This window comes from Biomphalaria glabrata, chromosome 10 (assembly GCF_947242115.1).
Source record: "Biomphalaria glabrata chromosome 10, xgBioGlab47.1, whole genome shotgun sequence".
NCBI classification, from domain to species: Eukaryota; Metazoa; Mollusca; class Gastropoda; family Planorbidae; genus Biomphalaria; species Biomphalaria glabrata.
Window position 1 is genome coordinate 27625365 of NC_074720.1, and position 23213 is coordinate 27648577.

The 23213-nt window shown below is 37.8% G+C and overlaps 3 protein-coding genes and 1 long non-coding RNA gene across 11 annotated transcripts in view; 2 read left to right on the forward strand and 2 right to left on the reverse strand.

Annotated features, from left to right (window-relative positions):
* LOC106050626 (uncharacterized) overlaps window positions 1–6568 on the forward strand; it is a 41513-nt gene extending 34945 nt beyond the window's left edge. For 4 of the 8 annotated variants that reach the window (XM_056045343.1, XM_056045344.1, XM_056045347.1 and 1 more), the window contains 3 exons: window positions 2396–2515; window positions 5385–5561; window positions 6245–6568. In XM_056045343.1, the coding sequence (XP_055901318.1) occupies window positions 2396–2515; window positions 5385–5561; window positions 6245–6384 (437 nt within the window). In that variant the 3' untranslated portion in view covers window positions 6385–6568. Of the gene's footprint in view, window positions 1–1573; window positions 1934–2395; window positions 2516–5384; window positions 5562–6244 lie in introns of those variants that run through there. The other 4 variants (XR_008780385.1, XM_056045346.1, XM_056045348.1 and 1 more) reach the window with 4 other exon arrangements.
* LOC129928866 (uncharacterized) overlaps window positions 1–8245 on the reverse strand; it is a 79657-nt gene extending 71412 nt beyond the window's left edge. Inside the window, exon 1 of the long non-coding RNA XR_008780394.1 lies at window positions 8228–8245. This is a non-coding gene — a long non-coding RNA (uncharacterized LOC129928866). The remainder of the gene's footprint in view (window positions 1–8227) is intronic.
* A 950-nt stretch (window positions 8246–9195) lies between these two features.
* Window positions 9196–17257, reverse strand: LOC129928525 (uncharacterized). Its single transcript, XM_056043149.1, has 3 exons — window positions 15872–17257; window positions 9597–9779; window positions 9196–9262 (listed from the first exon to the last, which is right to left on the reverse strand). Exons 1-3 carry the CDS (start codon window positions 17002–17004, stop codon window positions 9196–9198), a joined length of 1383 nt encoding a protein of 460 aa, XP_055899124.1. The 5' UTR covers window positions 17005–17257.
* A 4143-nt stretch (window positions 17258–21400) lies between these two features.
* LOC106064023 (uncharacterized) overlaps window positions 21401–23213 on the forward strand; it is a 37517-nt gene continuing 35704 nt past the window's right edge. Inside the window, exons 1-2 of the mRNA XM_013222512.2 lie at window positions 21401–21680; window positions 22529–22734. Of these exons, the coding sequence (XP_013077966.2) occupies window positions 21605–21680; window positions 22529–22734 (282 nt within the window). The 5' untranslated portion in view covers window positions 21401–21604. The remainder of the gene's footprint in view (window positions 21681–22528; window positions 22735–23213) is intronic.

Here is a 23213-nt window from a genome sequence, read left to right on the forward strand (position 1 = left end):
CTTATAGTTAAACATGTGCTGACTCGTAAAGTCAACTTCATGCTAACTCATGTAATCACGCTTACAGTCAAACTAGCGCACTCACATAAAGTTAAACATGTTCTTACCTTTACAGTCAAACATGTGCTCATTCTTACAGTCAGTCACGTGCTTGATTACACTTACAGCTATTTCTTACAGCCTCACAGGTACATACTTTTATATGTAAAAATGTGTTTTCCCATACAGTCATGCACGTTCTTAGTCATACAGTGAAACATTGTCTCAATCTTACAGTGAAACATGTACTTACAGCCAAATAAGTGCCCACTTTTACAATCAAACAAGTGCTTACACTTACAGTAAAACACGTGATTACTCTTACTTTCAAACACGTGCTCCCTCTTTCTTACAGTCAATCATGTGCTTACTTCTACTGTCAAACACGTGCTTATTCTCACAGTTAAACATGTGCTCACTCCTACAGTCAACTATGTGCTCACTGTAAAAAACAAACACGTGTTCGCTGTCAGGGTGGGTTTTCATGTTAACTAGGGTATGCTATAGAATCTGGGCTCCCCACCATCTGAACAGTGTAAACCAAAGCAAAGAATGCTAGCATATGAACCACGAAATGAATTGAACAACGAATGAATGTCATCGAAGCTAAGATAGAACTAAAACATCATCGATTTAACAACGATTGTACAAAACGAACAATATTTAATAATACATAATATGATAATTATAAAGTAACAAGATATTTTCATATGTATCTACTTCATGATGGTGAACAGGACATTAACAATTGTTCAAATAGCAATAACACAACTTCCACACGCACACTCTATCTCGGCGCCCTACAGAACATCAACTTCATACACCTCCAACAGCGGTACGGCTCCAAGGGCGAAAAGGCGACACTCTTTCCCATAGCCCAAAGCCTAACACCCTGAAACGAAAGAAAACCTAGATCTAGCGATGCCGCTACAACAAAGAACTTTTCAATAGCGACACCCGTACCGAAAGATCAGCCGACTTAATAAACCTACGTACTTACGTACCGTTAAAACGGGAAAACAGACAATCAGCTAACACAAAAGCTCTCTTTCCGGCGGGAACTAAGGATGACGTAAACCTACACATACACAATATTCTAGACAACAAAACGCACCTAATCCAAACTACTTCCTATACACTAAAACACAAATATTAAGCAGAAAAAGAAAACTTCACGCACTGACATTCGCTCTTACAGTTTTACACCTGCTCAATCTTACATGGGTATGTACAAGAACATATGTGTGCGGCATATGTGTGAGCTTGTGTTAGAGCTTATGTGTGAGCAATTGTGTGTATTTGAGTGTGTGTGTTGGATCATGTGTATGAGCATTATGGGTATTTAGTCACCAAAGTAATGGACAGTTAAAATTCTCAACCATATATGCTAAGAACTGAAACAAATATTTTTGAGAAATAAAATCTGTCTCGGTGTTGTTGTTTTTTTTTTTTTTGTTGCTGTTTATTTTGTATGTTTTCTGTATAGATATGTCAAGTTAATGGGGACACTTCTGTTTACTTTTTCATCGGTTAGTGTCAAGAGAGGTTAAAGTCTAAAATTTTAGTCCAACCAAGAAATATCAGAGAACTAGTAGAACTGGAAGTACAACTGGAAGTACCATAAATATAGAAATGTCAGAGAACTAGTAGAAATGGAAGTACCATAAATATAGAAATGTCAGAGAACTAGTAGAAATGGAAGTACCATAAATATAGAAATGTCAGAGAACTAGTAGAAATGGAAGTACCATAAATATAGAAATGTCAAACCCTATCTCTACGGAAATTGAAATTCAGGCCCAACGATTTAACAATTACCCAGCCACTACATACAAGTCTGGACTTAAACAAAATCAACAGATTTGTATAAAGTGCTACTTCACCTGCCACTTAGATGTATATTTGTATAAAGTGCTACTTCACCTGCCACTTAGATGTATATTTGTATAAAGTGCTACTTCAGCTGCCACTTAGATGTATATTTGTATAAAGTGCTACTTCACCTGCCACTTAGATGTATATTTGTATAAAGTGCTACTTCAGCTGCCACTTAGATGTATATTTGTATAAAGTGCTACTTCAGCTGCCACTTAGATGTATATTTGTATAAAGTGCTACTTCACCTGCCACTTAGATGTATATTTGTATAAAGTGCTACTTCACCTGCCACTTAGATGTATATTTGTATAAAGTGCTACTTCAGCTGCCACTTAGATGTATATTTGTATAAAGTGCTACTTCAGCTGCCACTTAGATGTATATTTGTATAAAGTGCTACTTCAGCTGCCACTTAGATGTATATTTGTATAAAGTGCTACTTCAGCTGCCACTTAGATGTATATTTGGTCTTCCATAGAATGTCGAAAAGATGCCAGTCGATATTGTACTACGAGGTTATGTTTGAAAGAGACTTATCGCCAAGCCTGTTGTTACACGTGTAGACACTATTCCTCCAAGCCAACAGTTTCTGTTTTAGGTGAGTCCAATCTTAGAGTAAGTCTCACTCAATTAATATCTAACAAAATAGAAACATAGATACGTTGTCACAACTCAACATGGCCATTAATAGTGTTACAAATGAACAGTGATAGGTAGAGGTCAACGTATGACCCCGGCGAGATGACACAGCAGCTAGTGTTCCCTGGAATCTACATGTACAAACAAAGACAGGATGTGACGTGTCCTCACGTGTTGTTCCAGGGGACGAACAGATCTAAGTAGGGGGACAGTTACTAATGAACAGTGACAGATAAAGGTCACTACGTGTGACCCCGACTTGATGACACTGCAGCGAGTGTTTTCTGGAATCTACGTGTATAAATAAAAACACGATGTGACGTTTCCTGACATGTTATTCCAGAGGATACTAGGAGTGTTTGTGCAACTTTGGAGAAGCGATTAGGGACTCTATATAAGCCAGAAAAATAATGTGAAAGTCAGTCGTATGGAGTCGTGAGTGAGCCGTTACAGTCGATACAGACTATGTAAGACGTGTGCGGCTCTGTGGAAGAGAAATGTGTACGACTCGATTGCAAGTTAACTAGGGTAGAGTTAACTGGAGTGGACTACTGTCGTTAAAGTCTATACAGCGAACTACAGTGGACTTGAGCCGATACAGTCGATGTAAGACGTGTGCGGCTCTGATTCGGTAGACTTGAGTACGACTTGGTTCAGCTTTGGGAGACCTGGAGCGACACTCGGAAGTGTGTCGTTGGTCTGTTCTGTGGAATACGGCTCGAGGAAAGTTGAGAAGAGATGAATTGCAACGAAGTGAAGAGATGAATTGCAACGAATTATAGCTAACTGTAAACTGACAGATATTGTTCAGTCTTCTACGCTACATGTTACAGTAACGAATTGTTAGAGTTAATAGTCATTAAAGTTAAATGAAACTGAAAGTTTAGTCGTCAAGTTCTTTGCTGTGTTTTTATTTGTGTGCCAACTAATACTTCTAGCCAGAAGATTCAGAAATACGTAACAATATGAATGTTAGGTTTAAGTTATTCAGGTTGCTCAGTAGCTTAACAAAATTAAGGTCCCGAGGTTCCACCTGACAAGAACATCATTCACACACAGTCCGTGTAAAGAGTAACCAAATAGGTGGAGGATTTAAATAACAAAATTATTAATTTAATTCTATGATACTGATATATGTATATGTACAATGAGAATGATAGAGTGATGAATAGATAAGGATATATAGGCGTACATATATGTATTAATAATCAAGTATAAAATGATCAAGCACCTTGCCACTACAAGCTTGTCACCATGGTTTCATAGTAAACCAGACGCTGACCGACTGATGTCACAATCTTGCCAATATCGACAATGATAGAGTTAGACATCAACTGATCCCCAACTGGCACCAACTGTTGTGTAACGGCCACTGACACTCAATGCCGTCAACGATCGCCAATCTGTCAATGATAATACTCAAGACTGTAATACATACTTCTTTGAAGATAATCGACGTCAAAAATGGCAAAGAATCGAGTTCAGTACATATTGTTAAGACCCTTGTGGCGGACTGAAAGGGTTAATGTGTGTGCGGCCTACTGACACACATGATTCAGGCCAATCACACAGGTCAAGGACTGTTGAACAAGGGACATTACTGCTAATGCACGCATTATGACCAATGTTATGGTCATGTGACCAGAAAGCCTTTACAGTCGAGAGACAGTGTGTTAGAAAGGACAGTAGAGTCCAGGACAGCAAGCAGTACGGACTGTGTGCTACGAAGTTAGTCCTCCAAAATGTATCTATACGAGCTAGAGAGACTTGTAGTGATTAGTTAGGCAGTTCTGTTGTGTAGCAAAGCATTTGAAGTTAGTGTAGCCAATTGTGTTTATTGGCTGTTGTTGATGTAATTGTAAATAAACCGCCACATTGTTTATTGAAGCTCTTGTTGTCAAGTTGATGTTTTAGATGTGTTGTGTTGTTGGGCAGTGTTTGCAGAAGGCCTGATTGAGAAGAACTTAACAATATCTATAACTCTAACTCTGGCACTCTATAAACAAGAGTCCGAAATGCTTACCGAATATCAAGTCCAAGGAACTAGTACTTTAGACAGACTGATAATCGTCCGTTTTAACCAACTTAAGAGGGTGAACTGCCTCATGACAAAGAATGACCAATAAATGTCACTGGACTAAGTGACGTAGCAAACTATTCAAAACACAACTACAAGGCACTCTCGCCCAGTACAAGGCACTCTCGCCCAGTACAAGACACTCTCGCCCAGTACAAGGATTACCAGTAGAGGAAAAAAACTTAACAGAGTTGGGAGAGAGCAAAACACATTGGTCCAAACTAATCGCGACAATGGTCAACTAACAAGGTCATCCTCATGGCTATCGCAAGGGCAATCAGCATGCTCGTCTAAACCTAACACCATGTAAAACAATTTAACATCTAGTAATGGAAATAGCATTGATTCATTCGAAGATATATGAAAGCAAAAATATATACTTTTTGAATGTACGGATATGAGCACTAATAGTATATTGTATTTATATAGATATAAACTTAACCTGGTTCTTTTGTGTATTTTTTACAAAGTTTATATCTGTCTGGGTGTCTGGTCAAATGTTTGTAAATGTTATTGCAAATTGAATTACCTAGCTGATCTAGACTAATTGATACAAGTACGCTTAATGAAGTTTTGTTTTTTTCTTAAAGTATTTTTAATTTCTTTTTCTTGTTATATTTCTTTTCTATGAATATTTGTTTTAATCATTCAAAATGGCGACTTGCATTATGCTTTGGTTTATTATCTTATCAAAATCTCTCTTGCATGTTAAGTACTCGCCTCGTGATCTTTCTAATTGTTCCCTCGCCAGACTGCTCGATGCTCTCCTCTGATCTCGTTCCCTTCTGTGACGGCATCGATTGCTCTCTTCCTATTGCCAGGATGTTCTGCTGCTTCACATGCAGGCCATACAATCCCTACCGGAGAGGCTCAAGTCCCCTGACCACTTCCACAACTTTAAAACCTACTAGACCTACTACCATTGCAGGTATGAAAAATATTTTAAAAATTCATTTTTACACAAACCCGTGGGTTGAGATCGATTTGTTTTCAAGGACCATGATCAAAATATCTAAAAGATTATTTTTTCAGTTTTAAAGTGAAAATTTGGTTAAATATTGCATTAAAATGGCAATTTATAAAACCATAAGTGGTCAAAATGGCAACTTTTACAAAATAAAACTGATATGATTTAGTTAAATGTCAAAGTCTTCAAAAATAAACTTGGTACAGGTAAAGCTAGTATTATATAGTTCAATTCAACAATATTAAATCTTACTGCTACGTATTGGAATTCAAAAAGGCAGTAACAGTCTTGGATCTAGATCCAGCATTTGATGAGTTATTCTCACAAGGCTAGAACATTTTTGAATCTCTTAGGCAATGTTTTTAAAAGAATTTTATTTTTAAATAAATCAATTCAAATCCGTAATTTTTTTAATGGACTACAAGAGAGATAGAGAAGGGGAAGAAGCCGGAACGCAAGCTAGATGGGAATAAAACAGCTGCTCATTTGATTCCATTTCCACTAACCATTGTCCCATTAGCAGGTTTCAATAACTTATCCAAAATTATTCGTAGTCCCAATGTTTTATAAAGTCTTTGCTTCCTATTTATGACGCCATACTTTGTGATCATGTGACCGCTACTTTGACTGTCTCCTTCCTCTAGATTGTTGGTCCGGGGACATTTTTTACTACTGCCCTGTTAGCGCATGCTCCAATGACGTGATACGCCAGCACTGTTGCAAGACGTGTAGACATTATAGCCCACGAACACATCGTCACTTCCTGAAGGCCACCAAGCTTTGAGCCCAGACCAATCAAGTCAAAGAACAAAGGAAAACAAGGGAACCCTAATGTTAACATCAAAATGACAGGTTCTGATTAGCCATTGGCATTAAGCTCACTGCAGTTCTACTTATGTGCTTTGACATGTATATTTTATTTCTTTGTGTTATTTGCATAATAAAGCGCACATATATTGTTGTTTTTAGTGGTTGGTTGTTGCATTGTTGCTCCAGACAGCTAGTACAACTAAACCGATGTACGTGTATTATATATTTACAATTTCTCTATACAGTTTACGTATTCATGGACACAAATGAAAAACAAATGGGACCCAATCATTGATCTCGAAAATGGCTCTAACGATTTTCCTAGAAATTCGACAGTTGATGTACATCTTTGGCAAATGATTTACTGGTTAGTTTGACAGTTATAATTTTGAAAAATGCAAAAAACAATAATTTAACTTTGGCTAAAGGACTAGAAACTCTTGAACGGACTACATGTCCTCGACTATTTCCGAATGTAGAGTAGAAAACTGTCCAAAATTAATTGAAGAATATTCATGAACAATTTAAAAACTTTCTTTATTTAAACAATATTAACACAAAAATAATACAAAGCAGAATATGTTTTAGTGGCAGCTTAGAAAATTGCAGAGCTTTTTTATTTAAAAAAAAAACAAAAAAAAAAAGCAACTTAAGTCTTATGTTGTTGTTTGAAAATTGATTGAAACTAAAATTAAAATTGTCTAATCTTATCAGGGACACACAAAAACCTTTTTTTTTTTTTTTGGTTATTTATGAAATATTATTTATTTCCATATTGTGTAGTTATGTAGCTTGATACGACGGATGGGGCACGCTTCAAATGTTTCATAATTAATGTAGAATAAAGAAAATCCAGATCTATCCACTATTCAAATGTAAATAAAATACAAACCCATGCCAAAAATAAGCTCATCTTTCAACAGTTTTATGAAAAAAAATGATAAGCCACATGTTTAACTCTTATTGTAAAGTGAGGTTCGCTGGATTGTAAAGAGAGTTGTATTGCTAGTTTTGTTAAGCTCTTGAATACAATTGTGGAGTTTTGTTTTTGAGAAATAGAAAGAGTCATTGGTTGGCGATGACTTAAAGCAGGCTAAAAAAAGTGTTTAACAGGGCATGACATCTAACACAAATGAATGAAACCAACATCGGACTGCACGGAAAGAAATGGATCTCATTGATTAAATTATTCTTTCTTGTATCGAGTTATTAAATCTATTTTAAAGAGTTTTACAATCTCTCATAACTTTTATTTTGACAAATGAATTGCTGCCCAATGACATCGATTATTTATGAATTGAACTAACACTGCTCTTTGAAGAAATAACAATTGCTTCTAGGTTGTAAATAAATTTGAAAAATAAGTATAAATGACAATTATTAAACATTTGTTACCGATGTTCAAATTGAGTTTCAGAAAAAAAAAGATTTACAAAATAATATCTTCAGTAAAATGAATGTTAACATAGGTGCCACAACAGAGATAGGGCTGCACTAAAATATTCCTGTCGAATTCCAAATCTGTGGTCGGAAATGGAATTATGTTTACTTTGTCCATGAACAGTCATGGTTCACCAGGATCTAGTGCGTAACAAACGTAATGAGTAAGCAAGAAATAGACTGGATGTCACCATGAAAAGACCTTCACCTTACTTTGGCTAATTTAAAGCCAGACATTTCTAATATTATCAGACTGCAGGGAGGCATCAGGTTCCCTTTAGCTTGATTTCATTTTTACTGAATTCAGCAATAATCTATATTATAAAGTAGAATGTGAGGTGTATGTATGTATGTATGTATGGATGGATGTATGTTACTTATAGACATCAAAACCGCTTGACCAATCTTGATAAAACTAGGCAGGAATGTTCCTTGGGTACTAACTTAGACCGTAGTGTATGTATTGTAGCCCTAATACAAACTTAAGACCCTCAAAAAAAATAAAGTTGTCCGACTCTATTAAAGCTATAGTATTTTATGGATCTAGGCCAGGTCTAAAATGTTGACATGAGAAAAGATCGAAAGGATTTAGACCTAGATCTAATTTTAAGAAATACACTTCGCGCAGATAGTTTTTTACTTTGACACATGAAAATACAAAGGAAGGTCCATTGATTTCATTATATAATAAAATTAACCTTCAATTTTGTGTTTCAAAAGCATTTTTTACATAAATTAGTTACTGATATCTGTGACTACAGATTTCCTGGCGAACTTTTTTTCATTAGACAATACCGTGATGAATCGCGTACTAAAAATTAATTCGTTTAATTGTTTACTTTATAATCCCATCCCTAGATCTAAAACTCTAATTCAACTCTAAGATGATAAAACTTCTCTTCGCACAGATAGTTTTATACTTTAACACATAAACATATTAATTAAAGTCCATTCATTTCATATTTTTATCAAATAAATATTCAAATTTGGTTTTCTAAAGCTACATTCGTTTACGAAAGCTGCGAAGCCGAGTTGAGATAGGCCTAGATCTATATTCATTCATGAATCGAGTACTAAAAATTATTTCGTTTAATTGTTCCCTTTATAATCCCATTCATTTAACAAAACTATCGCTCTTTTCGTTTTTAATAGATATGAATGTATCGGCTTCGGGTAATCCCATTTTCGCAAACCTAATTTTATTTTCGTAGCGAAAGAGAAAAAAACTTGAAAGGATCATTAGTTAAGTTATAAATGGACAATAGTGGCATCTTTAAAGTCTTGTGGTATTTTGACTCTTGTTCCCACATAATTAAGAACAGCTCATGAAGTCCTTCAATCAGGGCTAGGTCCACCTTTTTGTAGACCTCTGCAGGAATGAAGTCAGCTCCTGGGGCTTTTCCGCTAGCGAGCTGTTGAATGGCAAGATCAGTTTTCTTTTGCGTATAGGGGTCATCTTTTTTTTTATTTATTGGTACTTGCTGTAGCCTGTCTATGGCCGTTTCATTTATAATGGAAGGTGTATTGAGAACCTTTTTAAAGTGCTCGGTCCAGCGTTTTAGGATTTCTTCCTTGTTTGTCAATAGGATTGTCCCATCAGCATTTAATAGAGGGGATGATCTTGACTTTGTGGGTCCATATATTTCGTTTATGGCATGGAAGAAGTTCTTCATATCGTGCTTGTCAGCAAATTCCTGTATTGTTTCCACTTTCTTGCTAAGCCAGGTATCTTGCATTTGGCGTAACTGTTTTTGCACATTTTTGCGGATGTTAGTGAATGCGTCTTTACTGGACTGGGGGTTTGTGTTGTTCAGATACAATTTATGGAGCTTGTGCTTTTCATCTAATAATTTTCTGATCTCAGTACTGTTTTCATCTAACCAGTCTTGATGCTTTCTCACCATAGGTCTAAGTATGCTTAATGCTGTGCTATGGATAGCTTTTTTGAAGCATTCCTAGCTTTTATCTACATTTGATTCAGTTAGAGGGGTGGACTTGAAGCAGTTTTCTATTGCATCTGCAAGAGACCTTTCAATTTTATCATCAGTTAGTCTGACCGTGTTTAGCCTTAAGGTTAAGGGGTTTAGATTTTTGCGGACGTCTCTTTGGTTGAATACGAATGTTTAGTTTTGTGATGATGAGGCGGTGGTCTGTTCCACATTCTGCAGCACAGCAAGATTTGTTGGCACGTAAGTCCTGACGGTCAGATTGTCTGGTGATAACGTAGTCTATGAGGTGCCAGTGTCTTGAGCGGGGATGCATCCAGGAAGTTCGTTTTCTCCTTGGAAGACTCCAGATTCACGTCGTACTTCAGTGCTTCTACCGCTCCAGAAGAAAGTATATCCAGATGCTCTTTCGCAGAGTTCACCTTCATCTGCAAGCCGAGTCTCGCTTAGTGCTGCTATGTCTATGTTGTATCGGTGGAGCTCCCTGGCTACTAGTGCAGTTCGTCTTTGTGGTCTTTCACATGTGTCGTTGTCAAATAGTGTGCGCACATTCCATGCACCTATGGTAAGAGGAACTATCTTCGTCTTTTTCTTTGAATTTCGACCGCTTGTGTAGGGTTCCCGCCAACGGCGGTAGGCTGGCTAGGATAGTTTAGAGCAGGCAATTTTTGGAGCACCTTTTCTAGCCCTGTCCTCATGCTATGGAGGTGAGCAGTGCACTCCTAAATAGGGCTGCTCAGCCACTCAGGGGGCTGCCGGACTCCACTGCTGCTCTGTGTCAGTGGTGAACGACCATATGGCCTGAGCCGACTGTGTGCAGGGTTTCAGCTACGGCTTCCAGTGTGCCCACACCTACCGCTTCACTGCTTGCCTGCCGCCACAGGGCTTTGGTATTTTGGAAGGGGGTGACAAGTGACTTTGCGCTGGAATTCGGATTTAAGTGAGGAGGATTTGCGCAACACGTCGACCTTACTTTCTCGCCCTAAAGCCTATCAAGACGTCCGGGGACAAGTTTGGGTGCAGTGGACGACTAGAGACTTTCTGTGTGTCTTGTCCTGCTCTTGAGTTCTCCACAGCACTGTGCTGGTATTTGCCTTTCTGTCCGATTTGTCTAGTTTTGTGACGTTACGCACAGGCCGCCAAGTCCTGACTTCACATGCTAGGTTTGACAAAACCTCACTGTACTGAGTGCCATGGACACGTCAGATACCCTCTAATGGTTTAGCCGGCCAGTCAAAGCCGTTTCCGGGCTGTGGCCGCTGCGCATGCTACAGCTTCTGAGAGCCACATGTGAGAGTTGGGTACCGAGTGGGGACTAAGAGTGAGCCAAGCTACCTGTCCACTAGACAGCTTAACTACTGTACAATAACAATATAGATGCAGAGTACGAACAACAATTTTTAGTAAAGTCAACATTAATATTTTTATAAAAATAACACTGAATTTACAACTAAACCTTAAAATAGTAGGCCTACTAGTCCCTAATATTCAATAACTTAAAAAGACAAGATAAGATAATCTTTATTGATCCAATCAAATGGAAATTCAGTTTGACTACAATTGACAACCTCAGCTCAACTACTGTACAAAAACAATATAGATGCAGAGTACGAACAACATTCACACACTAAAACACATACGCACATTCACAACCAGCGCTTTATAAAACAACAAGATTACAAAGACAGTTTGTGTGGAAACACAAACTCAAAATCGGCCCCAGAAGTGGTCCACCCAGGCAGGCTTCAATATTTTCAAAAAGAACATCCAAATGAAATTATATCAAAGACAAATGAGAGATAAGAATGGAGAAAGAAGGTTGACAGATCTTGTGTAGTGCCCCAACGGTACAGCAGATCAAAGCATAGGTTCAAGTGAATGCAAAGTTAGATGTGAATCTGGCCTAACTCGTTCCCCTTTCAGACCTTGTGGTCTATAGGGCAGATGATGTAAAGTTCATCTGTTTTTGTGGCCTACGGTTAACGAGGGTGTCATGTAGCCAGCACAACGACCAACCGCCTTTACTTTTCCCCATCTAATATCAGGTACCCATTGGAGCTGAGTGGACTCAGAGGCACCTAAGGATTCCTAAGTTGAAAATCCAAGTCTTCACAAGAATTCGAACCCGGAGCCCCGCTTTACCGCTCAGCTACCGCGCCTCTCCTGGCCTAGCTGCTAGCTGAAGTCTTATAATTAATGCAATTGTTTTGAAAAGGCTCAATCTCTTTTTTTTTTTTTTTTTTTTTTTTTTTTTTTTTAAAAGGAAACCTCAGAATTTGCGCTATTCAGTTTTAGCTTTATCATCATAGGAATCCTTGGGCTTTATGCCTCTTTTCTTTGCCTCTTTTTTTGGGCTTTATATGCCTCTTTTATGGGCCATCTTGCCTCTTTTGTGGGCTTTTTTTTTTTTTTTTTTTTTTTTTTTTTTTTTTTTTAATATGTTTTTATTTGTAAGTTACCATAATTCACAAGTATTAAATCATAAACAATTGAAAAGTGATTAACCTAAAAATATAATAACAGTAATAGAAATATTATTTAATATCAAAGACATACTACCTAACCAATGAACCCCCTAAAGACAGAAAAATGATACAAGTATACTCTACTCCAGAACAATCAACACAATATCAGATATCCCTGACCCCCAACACCCTATTTCTGAAAAACTACATGAGCATTATACAGGTATATGAAAATCAAACTAGATAATTCTCTACCCTAAAGTCCATTATTTTTCTAAACGTTAATTCCAAGTGATTAGGATCAAACACCTTATTATTATGTAGACATTTGAGCCAGGTAGCCCAAACAAGATTCCTGTATTCGGAAACAATAATCAAGTTAAAGTTATGTATCATTTTATTTTTTAGTTTTGGCAGCTTGTTTAAAATAATAGACAAGTTAACATTTACATAATTGCCACAGTTTGCTTCCAATAGGTCCATTACAGTACTTCTAACTTGAAGGAATAATGGACATTCCAAATACATGTGTTTTTCGTTATCAGCATTTTCAAGGTGGCATAATATACATTCACGGTCATTTGCCCGTCTTCTAACCATAGGGGTCATCCCAAAGATAAGTCTATAGCTAATCTCTCTAGCTTTTGGTGGGATATGTTTACTGTGTAGGTTTATGAATGTGTCCTTGAATTCTGTCACCCCAAGAACTCTCCCCCACTTAATCCTATTCACTAGGCTTTCCTGTAACAGCTTTTTAAGTGTTATGTATGATTCTTTGGTTTTGTTGTGTATTAAATGTTCATTACCAGGTAAAACTCTTGAAATAGATCTGTAAAATGGATGAGTGACTGTACCAAAATAGTGAGGAGTATCATTGTGTATTGGAAGAAGACTACTTAATCTTAAACCATAATAGTAAATTGTCAAGGGAAAGTTTGTTGGGTTTCTAACTACTTGACCTACAAATTTTAGCCTTAGTGACTGTATTTTTGTTTTAACATCTTGCAAGTTTATCCCCCCATCCTCTTTGTTTTGAATGAGTGTAGTGTGCTTAATGCTCCTAATAGTGTTTTTAAATATAAAGCTTCTAATTAACTTGTTCAGCTTGTTTATGAATTTAGGAGGTGGCTCTGTAATGTTAGCTAAATAGACAATCTTTGGAATGACCAAACTATTTATCAATACAGCTCTACCAAATATTGTAGAACCTGTGTGCTGATAACGTTTAATTAAGTTTGAGGCTTTGACAAAAATATTCTCCCACTGGTCTTTACAATAGAACAAAGGATTACAGGTATAGACAATACCACAAATCTTGATTTTATCAACAATTCTGAAAGCGCAATTCTCTTTGAATTTCCATTTCCCTAGTCCCATTACAGAGGATTTATTTATATTTATTTTTGAACCACTAGCTTCTCCGAAAAGTGTAAACTTCTTTAGTATATTCTCAATATCTTGCTCTGAAGATGGAAAAAAGGTTGTATCATCCGCATAGGCTTTGACTTTGATGGTTGAGAAGGAACGACCCGGTATATTTATCCCAATAATGGATGGGTCAGATCTTACAGATTCCAAGAAGGGTTCCAAGCAAAGGATATACAAGAAGGGGGATAAGGGACAGCCCTGTCTGACAGACCTTTGTATTAGGATACTCCTACTGAGAGAATGATTAATTATCAATCTACTTGTTGCATTGGTATAGACAAGCTTTATATATCTGATTAACAGGGAACTTATTTTACATTTCTCAAGCACCTTGAACAGGAAGCTATGGCTTACTCGGTCAAAGGCTTTTTCTTGATCTACAGATAAAAGAGACACATTGAGGTTTTTATCCTTACTGTACATGATAAAATCCCGTAAAAAATGTGTCATGCCGTCAATGTTTCTGTCCGGGATACAACAGTACTGGTCATGTCCGATAAGTTGGTTTATGAGTGGTTTCATTCTTAGGAAAATCATTTTTGTGAGAAGTTTATAGTCCGTGTTGAGAAGTGAAATGGGCCTATAGTCGCTAGGTGAAGTGTTATTTTCAGATTTCTTAGGTAAAAGTGTGATGTATGCTTCGTTAAAATTTGGAGGAAAATGTCCCAGTTTAATGGCGTCGCTATATAGTCGCAGTAAGAGAGGACCAAGCAGGGGGAAGAAGGTTTTATAGAGTTCAAATGTTAAGCCATCTGGACCGGGTGATTTATTGTTCTTAGTCGAGTCCAGGGCAGTCCTGAGTTCGTCTAGCGTAAATGCACTCCCTAAAAGATCTTCATCTGTCTTGTCCAGCTGGTTGCAAAATTTTAGAAAATTATCTTGAGCATCAGTATATACTGGCTCTTCACTGTATATAGTAGTGAAGTGTTTTGTAAAAATATTCTTAATATCTTCATAATCATCTACTTTATTCCCCTCACTATCTATGATGTTGCTTATTATTTTACTTGATTGTACATTCTGTTCAAACGATAGGAATAGTTTACTAGGACCTTCATTACTTAAGTAATTTTTACACCTAATCTCAGCACCCCTATAAGTATACTTGTTTAATTCCTCTAGTTTTAAAAGAGTTTCTGTTTTAACGATTTCATCATCCGTGTGTAATAATGTGTATTTGAGTTGTTCATATTCTTGCCTCCTACGTCCCTGAGCTAATGTAGATATTAACTGGCTTTGCTGCTTGATAGAACTTTTTAGGAGAGGCCATGTCTGTGTTAAATCGAAATGTGGATCTTGTATATCTTGTAAGTAAGAATTTAGATTAGTAGAAACTAACTCCACGAAAAGGGGAATTTCCAACAGAGAATTGTTAAATTTCCAGTGGGATGACTTTCTTTTAATTTCTTTGTTTTTTATGTCCAAAGTAACTAACACCGCTTTGTGGTCTGTGTATTCTAGTGTTTCTTCCAGATGTGACACCCGACTTATATAGAAATGATTAGGAGCATACACTCTATCTAAGCGCGTCGAGACGGGGTATGACCTATGCACCATGGTGGTGTCACGACCCATAGGTTCTAGTGTCCTGTAAGCATCAACTAAATTAAAATTCCTCTCTATCTCCTCTAAGAAATTAAGATTCGGAAAGGTTTTACGAGAGGGAGGACCCACTGCCAAAGTAGTCTGTTTATCTAATGCAGAAGTTATGTAATTGAAATCCCCCCCTATGATAAGCGTATCCTCTCTATAATTATTGTTTAGTATATCGATTAAATTTTCATAAAAATCCTGTTTTTCCGCGCTCTTTGCTGGTGCGTAGATGTTTGCAAGTGTAAATGTTTGATTTCCTGATTCTACTCTAATGATTACTATTCTTCCCCTGGTGTCATTAAATGCATGCACTACTTTAAACCTATCTGAGACTAGAAAAATAGCTACCCCTCTACACTCGTTACCTAGGCTAAACCAGCCCTCTTTCAGCCCTATGTCGGATGTGTATTTGCGTGATTTATAATGTGTGTCTATATTTGTTTCTTGAATGAAAATGAAGTCTGGCCTGTATTTTCTGGATAGGTGTACAATGTATTTTTGCTTGTTTCTAAGACTACGTATATTTAATGATAAGATTGTGATGTCTGTCATGACTGGGTGTAAAAGTAAATTTAACCAGTTCTAGTGGTTAATTATGGGTGTTCCCCCCTCATCTATAACCAATGTGGGTGGAGTCTCAGGAATGTCCAATGCACTAACATCAAGACTCGTGTTAGGAGGGCTTACAACTTCTCTTATAATACGCGGGCTCGCGAAAAGATCCTCACACGAGGAGACAGATAAGCATCTCTTCCTTTTCAATTTTGTCGGAGACCCAGGAGCGGACCTAACATGCTCTTTAGAGCGGAACCGCTTTTTTAGTTTGAAGTCTTCGACACTCTGGGGGGTTTCAACCTCCGCATCAACAGCTATCTCTGGTGTACTGGCAACAACCGATGAAGTAGCTGCATCCGCCATCATAGATGAAGCCGCGACATCCGACACTTTAGATATCTTCTTTGGCGACACTTTGAAGACTCCTTTTTTTCCCTTCTCTACTATCGTGAAGCCATCCTTCTGCAACCATTTTTCGATTTCCTTCTCCTTGGGATTACCTTCTTTGACCGCCTGTGCATAGCTCAGAGGGCCTGGTTTCTCCTTGGGAGGCACAGTTCGAGCCGGGCCGGCCTTCCGGGTGGGGCACTGATTTGACCAATGCTGGTCCAGTCCACAATGTAAGCATTGTTGCCTACGACCTGGTATGGTGACTAGAACTTTATAAATTTTTGGGTCCCCTTCATACCGTAGCTGGATGTAGTGTGGGATGGGTGCATCTTTTTTTGCTTTGATGAAGGAAACCCACTTGTCCGAAGCACCTATTTTCGTCACCTCCACCTTGGATCCTTGCTCTGCAAATGTTTCTATGATTTCAACGATCTTGGTTTTCGCAATTGAAGGCGATACCCAATGTAGGGTAATTTTCACCCTTTCTTCCTCTATTGGGAAGATCTCAACCTTGAAGGAAGTCTCACTACCGAAAGACTTACCAACAAGTCTGTCTCTTACTTTCGCAGTTGTTGGTACCAAAAACCATGTATAAGGGTTTTCGAACCTATATAATGCTGTTACTTCAGCAGCTGACAACTTGAGAGCCTCTAAAAGGCTCCCAATAGAAGATTTCATGGCGTTATTGCCAGATAGTTTCAACAGGAGAGTACCCTTCGGGTGGACAAGACCACCCTCTAAGTCCTTTTTTTCAATCAAAAACGTCGGATAAGACATTCTTTGAATGAATGCACAACAATAACAAAAGGAACAGGAAATAAACAATAAAGGAAGTATGACGCGATTGGAACGCGACCGACTCGAAGAAAATAACAAATATGAAGAAGAACGCAAAATTAACACTGCAATTAGAAAATTCAACTATATCGATATACTCCCCTGACAAATAAACACAGGAGCAATCAAAACTCCTAAGCCAGAAGCAAAGAGCGTCCAAAATCCTGCAAACAATACATTCGAATTCACTAGATCTAGAATACAGATAAAGCATCCGCCATCTTGAATACGCAGTCATATGTAAGAACAAAAATTTGATTATTAGAAAAATTTGAAGTCTGTAAGGCTCAATCTCTTATTCGAAAAAAAAAAAATAATAATAATTTCGCGTTAAAAAAAATTTACAAAAATGAAGTTTACAAGATTACTATTCGTTTTAATTTAGGTCTAGCTTATAATGCATACCAATAAGCTTTTTCTCTTTAAAAAACTGCTTGCATAACTGATTTTAAAAATTAGATTTTTCGCTTTCAGGAAAAAAAAAAGTAGCCGTTGCATCAGAACTTTGAATGGTCTAAAATATAGTGATGTCGGATTTTCAATATCTTTTCTAGTTTACGAAATCTAAACGGGACGGACGGACAGACGGACAGACGGACAGACGGACAGACATTTCACACAAAACTAATAGCGTCTTTTCCCCCTTCGGGGGCCGCTAAAAAGGAATTATTCCAAGGATTTGAAAGAAAGTAAAGATGATGACATTAATTTTCGTGTATAATTACTGCAAGTTATTTAATAATTGTTGTATTATCTTATAGTGACAGCGGGCAAATTAATAAATATAATTTTATTCTAATTTGCCTTCTGATGCTTCTTTATTAATATGTTTCTTAGAAAAGGGGGGGGGGGAGTTGGCGGATTTTTTTTCAATAACAGAAATTCTTCTTCATCGTTCTCAATGAGAACGATGAAGAATAAAAGAAATGAAAAGGAGCGGTAGGCCCCTAAAAGGGTTGAAGAACTGGACTGCTTTATAAGATAACACCTCATCGTTAAGAGACAATCGGAGGAATATCAAGCACGGGTTTACGTATTTTGAGTCACTTGCCGGTACCTCGCCCTACTTTGGCACCACCTATGTTGTTGTTTGGTGTAGAAGGTCAAGTGGAGAGGAAATCCTAGAACGTTTGACGTTTGGACAGGTGCATTTCTAAGAAAAGTGCGTCACTGTGTGTCTGTATGTGTGTGTGGTACTGATTGAACGATCAATAAAAAGTAGTATGTGTCTGTGTGTGTGTGTGGTGCTGACCAGCCGATCAATAAAGAGTAGCAAGATACTAAAGCAAGGTTGTACATTCAAGTAGAAACAAAACTTGCTCAGAGTTACAGGCCCTGCTCTTCTGAATACACTTTTAGGGTTTGAATGAGTCCATTACAAATTCTTTGCTCTTTTAATACGGTTAAAATATAGTACAAGTGAAGTCATGAAGGTATTTTGAGATTCTCTTGCTTCCCACTTTCCACACAGATTAGTGTGTGTGTGTGTGTGTGGAAGATGAGAGGGACCTCCTGAAGGGGAGTTATAAAGTGTCTGACATTGTACACTTTGAAGAGGGGGGTGCGGCGTTGTTTTATTTGTGGACAATGAACAGAATTTGTTTAAATGATTTTTGATGATTCCTACAAATGTCTAAGCTACATTTGATAGTTTAAAACTAGTTTGAAAGAAAGGTGGGGGGTGAGGGGGGGGTGGAGAGAAACATACCTCTACCTCCCATTGTTCCGGGTTGGAGAGAAACATACCTCTACCTCCCATTGTTCCGGGTTGGAGAGAAACATACCTCTACCTCCCATTGTTCCGGGTTGGAGAGAAACATACCTCTACCTCCCATTGTTCCGGGTTGGAGAGAAACATACCTCTACCTCCCATTGTTCCGGGTTGGAGAGAAACATACCTCTACCTCCCATTGTTCCGGGTTGGAGAGAAACATACCTCTACCTCCCATTGTTCCGGGTTGGAGAGAAACATACCTCTACCTCCCATTGTTCCGGGTTGGAGAGAAACATACCTCTACCTCCCATTGTTCCGGGGTGGAGAGAAACATACCTCTACCTCCCATTGTTCCGGGGTGGAGAGAAACATACCTCTACCTCCCATTGTTCCGGGTTGGAGAGAAACATACCTCTACCTCCCATTGTTCCGGGGTGGAGAGAAACATACCTCTACCTCCCATTGTTCCGGGTTGGAGAGAAACATACCTCTAGCTCCCATTGTTCCGGGGTGGAGAGAAACATACCTCTAGCTCCCATTGTTCCGGGTTGGAGAGAAACATACCTCTACCTCCCATTGTTCCGGGGTGGAGAGAAACATACCTCTACCTCCCATTGTTCCGGGGTGGAGAGAAACATACCTCTACCTCCCATTGTTCCGGGTTGGAGAGAAACATACCTCTAGCTCCCATTGTTCCGGGGTGGAGAGAAACATACCTCTAGCTCCCATTGTTCCGGGTTGGAGAGAAACATACCTCTACCTCCCATTGTTCCGGGTTGGAGAGAAACATACCTCTACCTCCCATTGTTCCGGGGTGGAGAGAAACATACCTCTACCTCCCATTGTTCCGGGTTGGAGAGAAACATACCTCTACCTCCCATTGTTCCGGGTTGGAGAGAAACATACCTCTACCTCCCATTGTTCCGGGGTGGAGAGAAACATACCTCTAGCTCCCATTGTTCCGGGTTGGAGAGAAACATACCTCTAGCTCCCATTGTTCCGGGGTGGAGAGAAACATACCTCTACCTCCCATTGTTCCGGGGTGGAGAGAAACATACCTCTAGCTCCCATTGTTCCGGTCAATGAAGAGACTGTAGAACACCAACGACATGCTCAATGTCAGAGATGAATTTTTAGCGGCACCCGAAAGGGGAAAAGACGCTATTAGTTTTGTGTGGTCTGTCTGCCCGTCCGTCCCGTTTAGTCTCTCGTAAACTAGAAAAGATTGTGAAAATCCGGCATCATAATATTTTAGACCTTTCAGATTTCTGATGCAACGGCTACTTTTTTCTTTTCTAAAAGCGAAAAATTTAATTTAAAAATGAACTATGCAAATAGTTTCCATAAAAATACACCATTTTCTACAACTATTCAGTATTAATAGTAACAAACACAGGAGGCTATTTAATAATGGAGCTCACCTTTAGTCAAATTTTAAACACATTTATGCAAACGGTTTTAATTTTTTTTTTTGATAATTGTATTGCTAAGTTATATAAGTTATGTCATACTAACTATTACATTTTCAAAAAATAATGTTTACTTTTTTTAAAGAGAAAAAAACTATTAAGTATGCATACAAGCGGAACATAATTTAAAAGAACAATTAATAAGTAGTTTTTCATATTATTGCGTGAACTGTCAACCTGCCACAATAATGTTTTGTCTTTTCCTGAGGCTTAGATTGACCCTTTACAAAGCAATTAGATCAATTAGATAATCATTATAAGATATCAGTTAGGCCAGGTTCACATCTAACTTCACATTCACTTTCACCTATCCCTCCGTCTGCAGGAGCGTTGGGGCACCACACAAGATCTGTCAACCTTTTTTCTCCATTTTACAGTGACATTTGCCTTTGATAGAATTTCATTCTGATAATCTTTCTGAAAATATTGAAACCTGCCTTTTTACCTGCCTGGGTGGACCACTTCGGGGGCCGATTTTGAGTTTGTGTTTCCCCACAAACTGTCTTTAAAACCTTGTTTTTTTACCGTGTCATTTCTGTGTGGCTGGAAGTAAGATTTTATTGTGTAGAAGTTTGAATTGAAAAGAGACAACAACGTATACGTTGAACACTTCTACAGTGGAAGGGCAATTCTAGGATTCTAGTGGTTTATGGGCTTTAACGTGTTTGTTTTAGGGTTGGTTTGACATGATTCGGATGTTCCTTCAGAGTTGAAGATAATTACTTCCTAGTCCAAACCTCCCGCAGGACGACGGGGGATGGGAGAGGGCAGGGTTTGAGCCCTGGACCATCGATAAATCTGAACGACAGTCCAGCACACAAACCGCACGACCAGGTAGCCAACTTTTTTAAAAATATTCTTAAATTTCAAAAAAGGAGTTTATAACTTCCTTTAACCTGCATTGAATAAAATTAATTTCCTCTTTAAGGGATTTAGAATAGTCAATTGGGTATGCGTAATGAAAAATGTCCAGTAAGGTAGTGATACTCTGATACCCCAAGCCCTCAATGGGAATACCAACCCCTCATTAGTGTGTGCGTGTGTGTCTGTTATGGTTAAGCTGACTGGTGTTTAAAGTCTTCACCCTCCCACCCCCCAAACACACACACACACACACACAGTTAAGGAGTGTCTCAGTTCCTAGAACTAGACTTCCCTTGTATCCAGAGTTCCCGATTGCCAGAATGAACCAGGTGGAGGTTGAGCAGCTAGTTCATGTAAACCAACGACGATATTTATTTGAAAATTTCCAACAAAACAGTTGCTGTATGACAGTCTACACTAAAGAATACGGTGCTAAAGAAAATAAGTTACTCTATTGTTTAGCGGAGGCGTTCTTACCATACAGTGATCTAACATGGAAGGCAGTAGATATGTGACCATTTTGATATTATGGAATATGTTGATAACTTCTCCAATAGATTCAACCCAGGGTATGTTGACATATAAGTATTTAAATTTCATGGTATTATGGTTCAATGTCTTTCTCTTCTTTCTTTGTAAATCTATCTATCTATCTATCTATCTATCTATCTATCTATCTATCTATCTATCTATATGTCTGTCATTCTGTCTATCTATCTATCTATCTATCTATCTATCTATATGTCTGTCATTCTATCTATCTATCTATCTATCTATCTATCTATCTATCTATCTATCTATCTATCTATCTATCTATCTATCTATCTATCTATATGTCTGTCATTCTGTCTATCTATCTATCTATCTATCTATCTATCTATCTATCTATCTATCTATCTATCTATCTATATGTCTGCAATTCTGTCTGTCATTCTATCTATCTATCTATATGTCTGTCATTCTGTCTATCTCTCTATCTCTCTATCTCACTATCTATCTATCTATCTATCTATCTATCTATCTATCTATCTATCTATCTATCTATCTATCTATCTATATGTCTGTCATTCTGTCTATCTATCTATCTATCTATCTATCTATCTATCTATCTATCTATCTATCTATCTATATGTCTGTCATTCTGTCTGTCATTCTGTCTGTCATTCTGTCTATCTATCTATCTATCTATCTATTTAGATGTCTGTCTGTCTGTCATTCTGTCTGTCATTCTGTCTATCTGTCTATCTGTCTATCTATCTATCTATCTATCTATCTATCTATCTATCTATCTATCTATCTATCTATCTGTCTGTCTGACTTTATAATTACTTGTCTTGATGTTCTTTTTTCTAATTATGTCTGAATCTCTGTCTCTTGCTCTTCGATTCATTGAAACGTTTGACTATTGATGTTATAGTTCAGATCTACATTAATAGCGAAGGACTCTCGGACATTGATCTACCAAGTAAATTGCAAGTTTCTTTTTCCTTGAACGAACAATCCAGAACTAAACTGGACTTACGACTTGAGCCACACTATCATCTGGACATACCAGTGTATACTGTCCACAAAAGAAAGAATGGAAATTACGTCACACAAAAAGTGGATTTAGTCGAAACTAAGGTAATAAGACATTCACTCACACACACACACAAACAGACACATTTCTTTTCGTTTTTTTTCTCTGTGTATTAAGAACTTGTCTATTTGTACACAAGCGCACGGACGCCTGTTTCTGTTGACTTTAAAAACAATGTTGGTTGAACCAGTTATCAGGGATTTATTGTCATACAAACTAACTTGGCAATATAACTACCTCGGACTACATTGCCCAAGTTTTCATAGCCTTCATTATCTGTTTTAGTTCAGGAAAAAAAAACAGCAGATTAATTCACTTTAGTTTCACAAATGTATTGCCTATAGCGCATATCAGAACACGCGTGTCTGCTTCAACTCATCCAAACTGAAGTACAACATTAAAACGGTAGAATATTTCCAAAATGGTAACGGTGAGGTTCTGAAATGGACTGGAATACCAACACGTATCCGTACAGATAGTGCTAGACTCACTAGAGCAACGTAAAGCCACAATTTTTAAAATG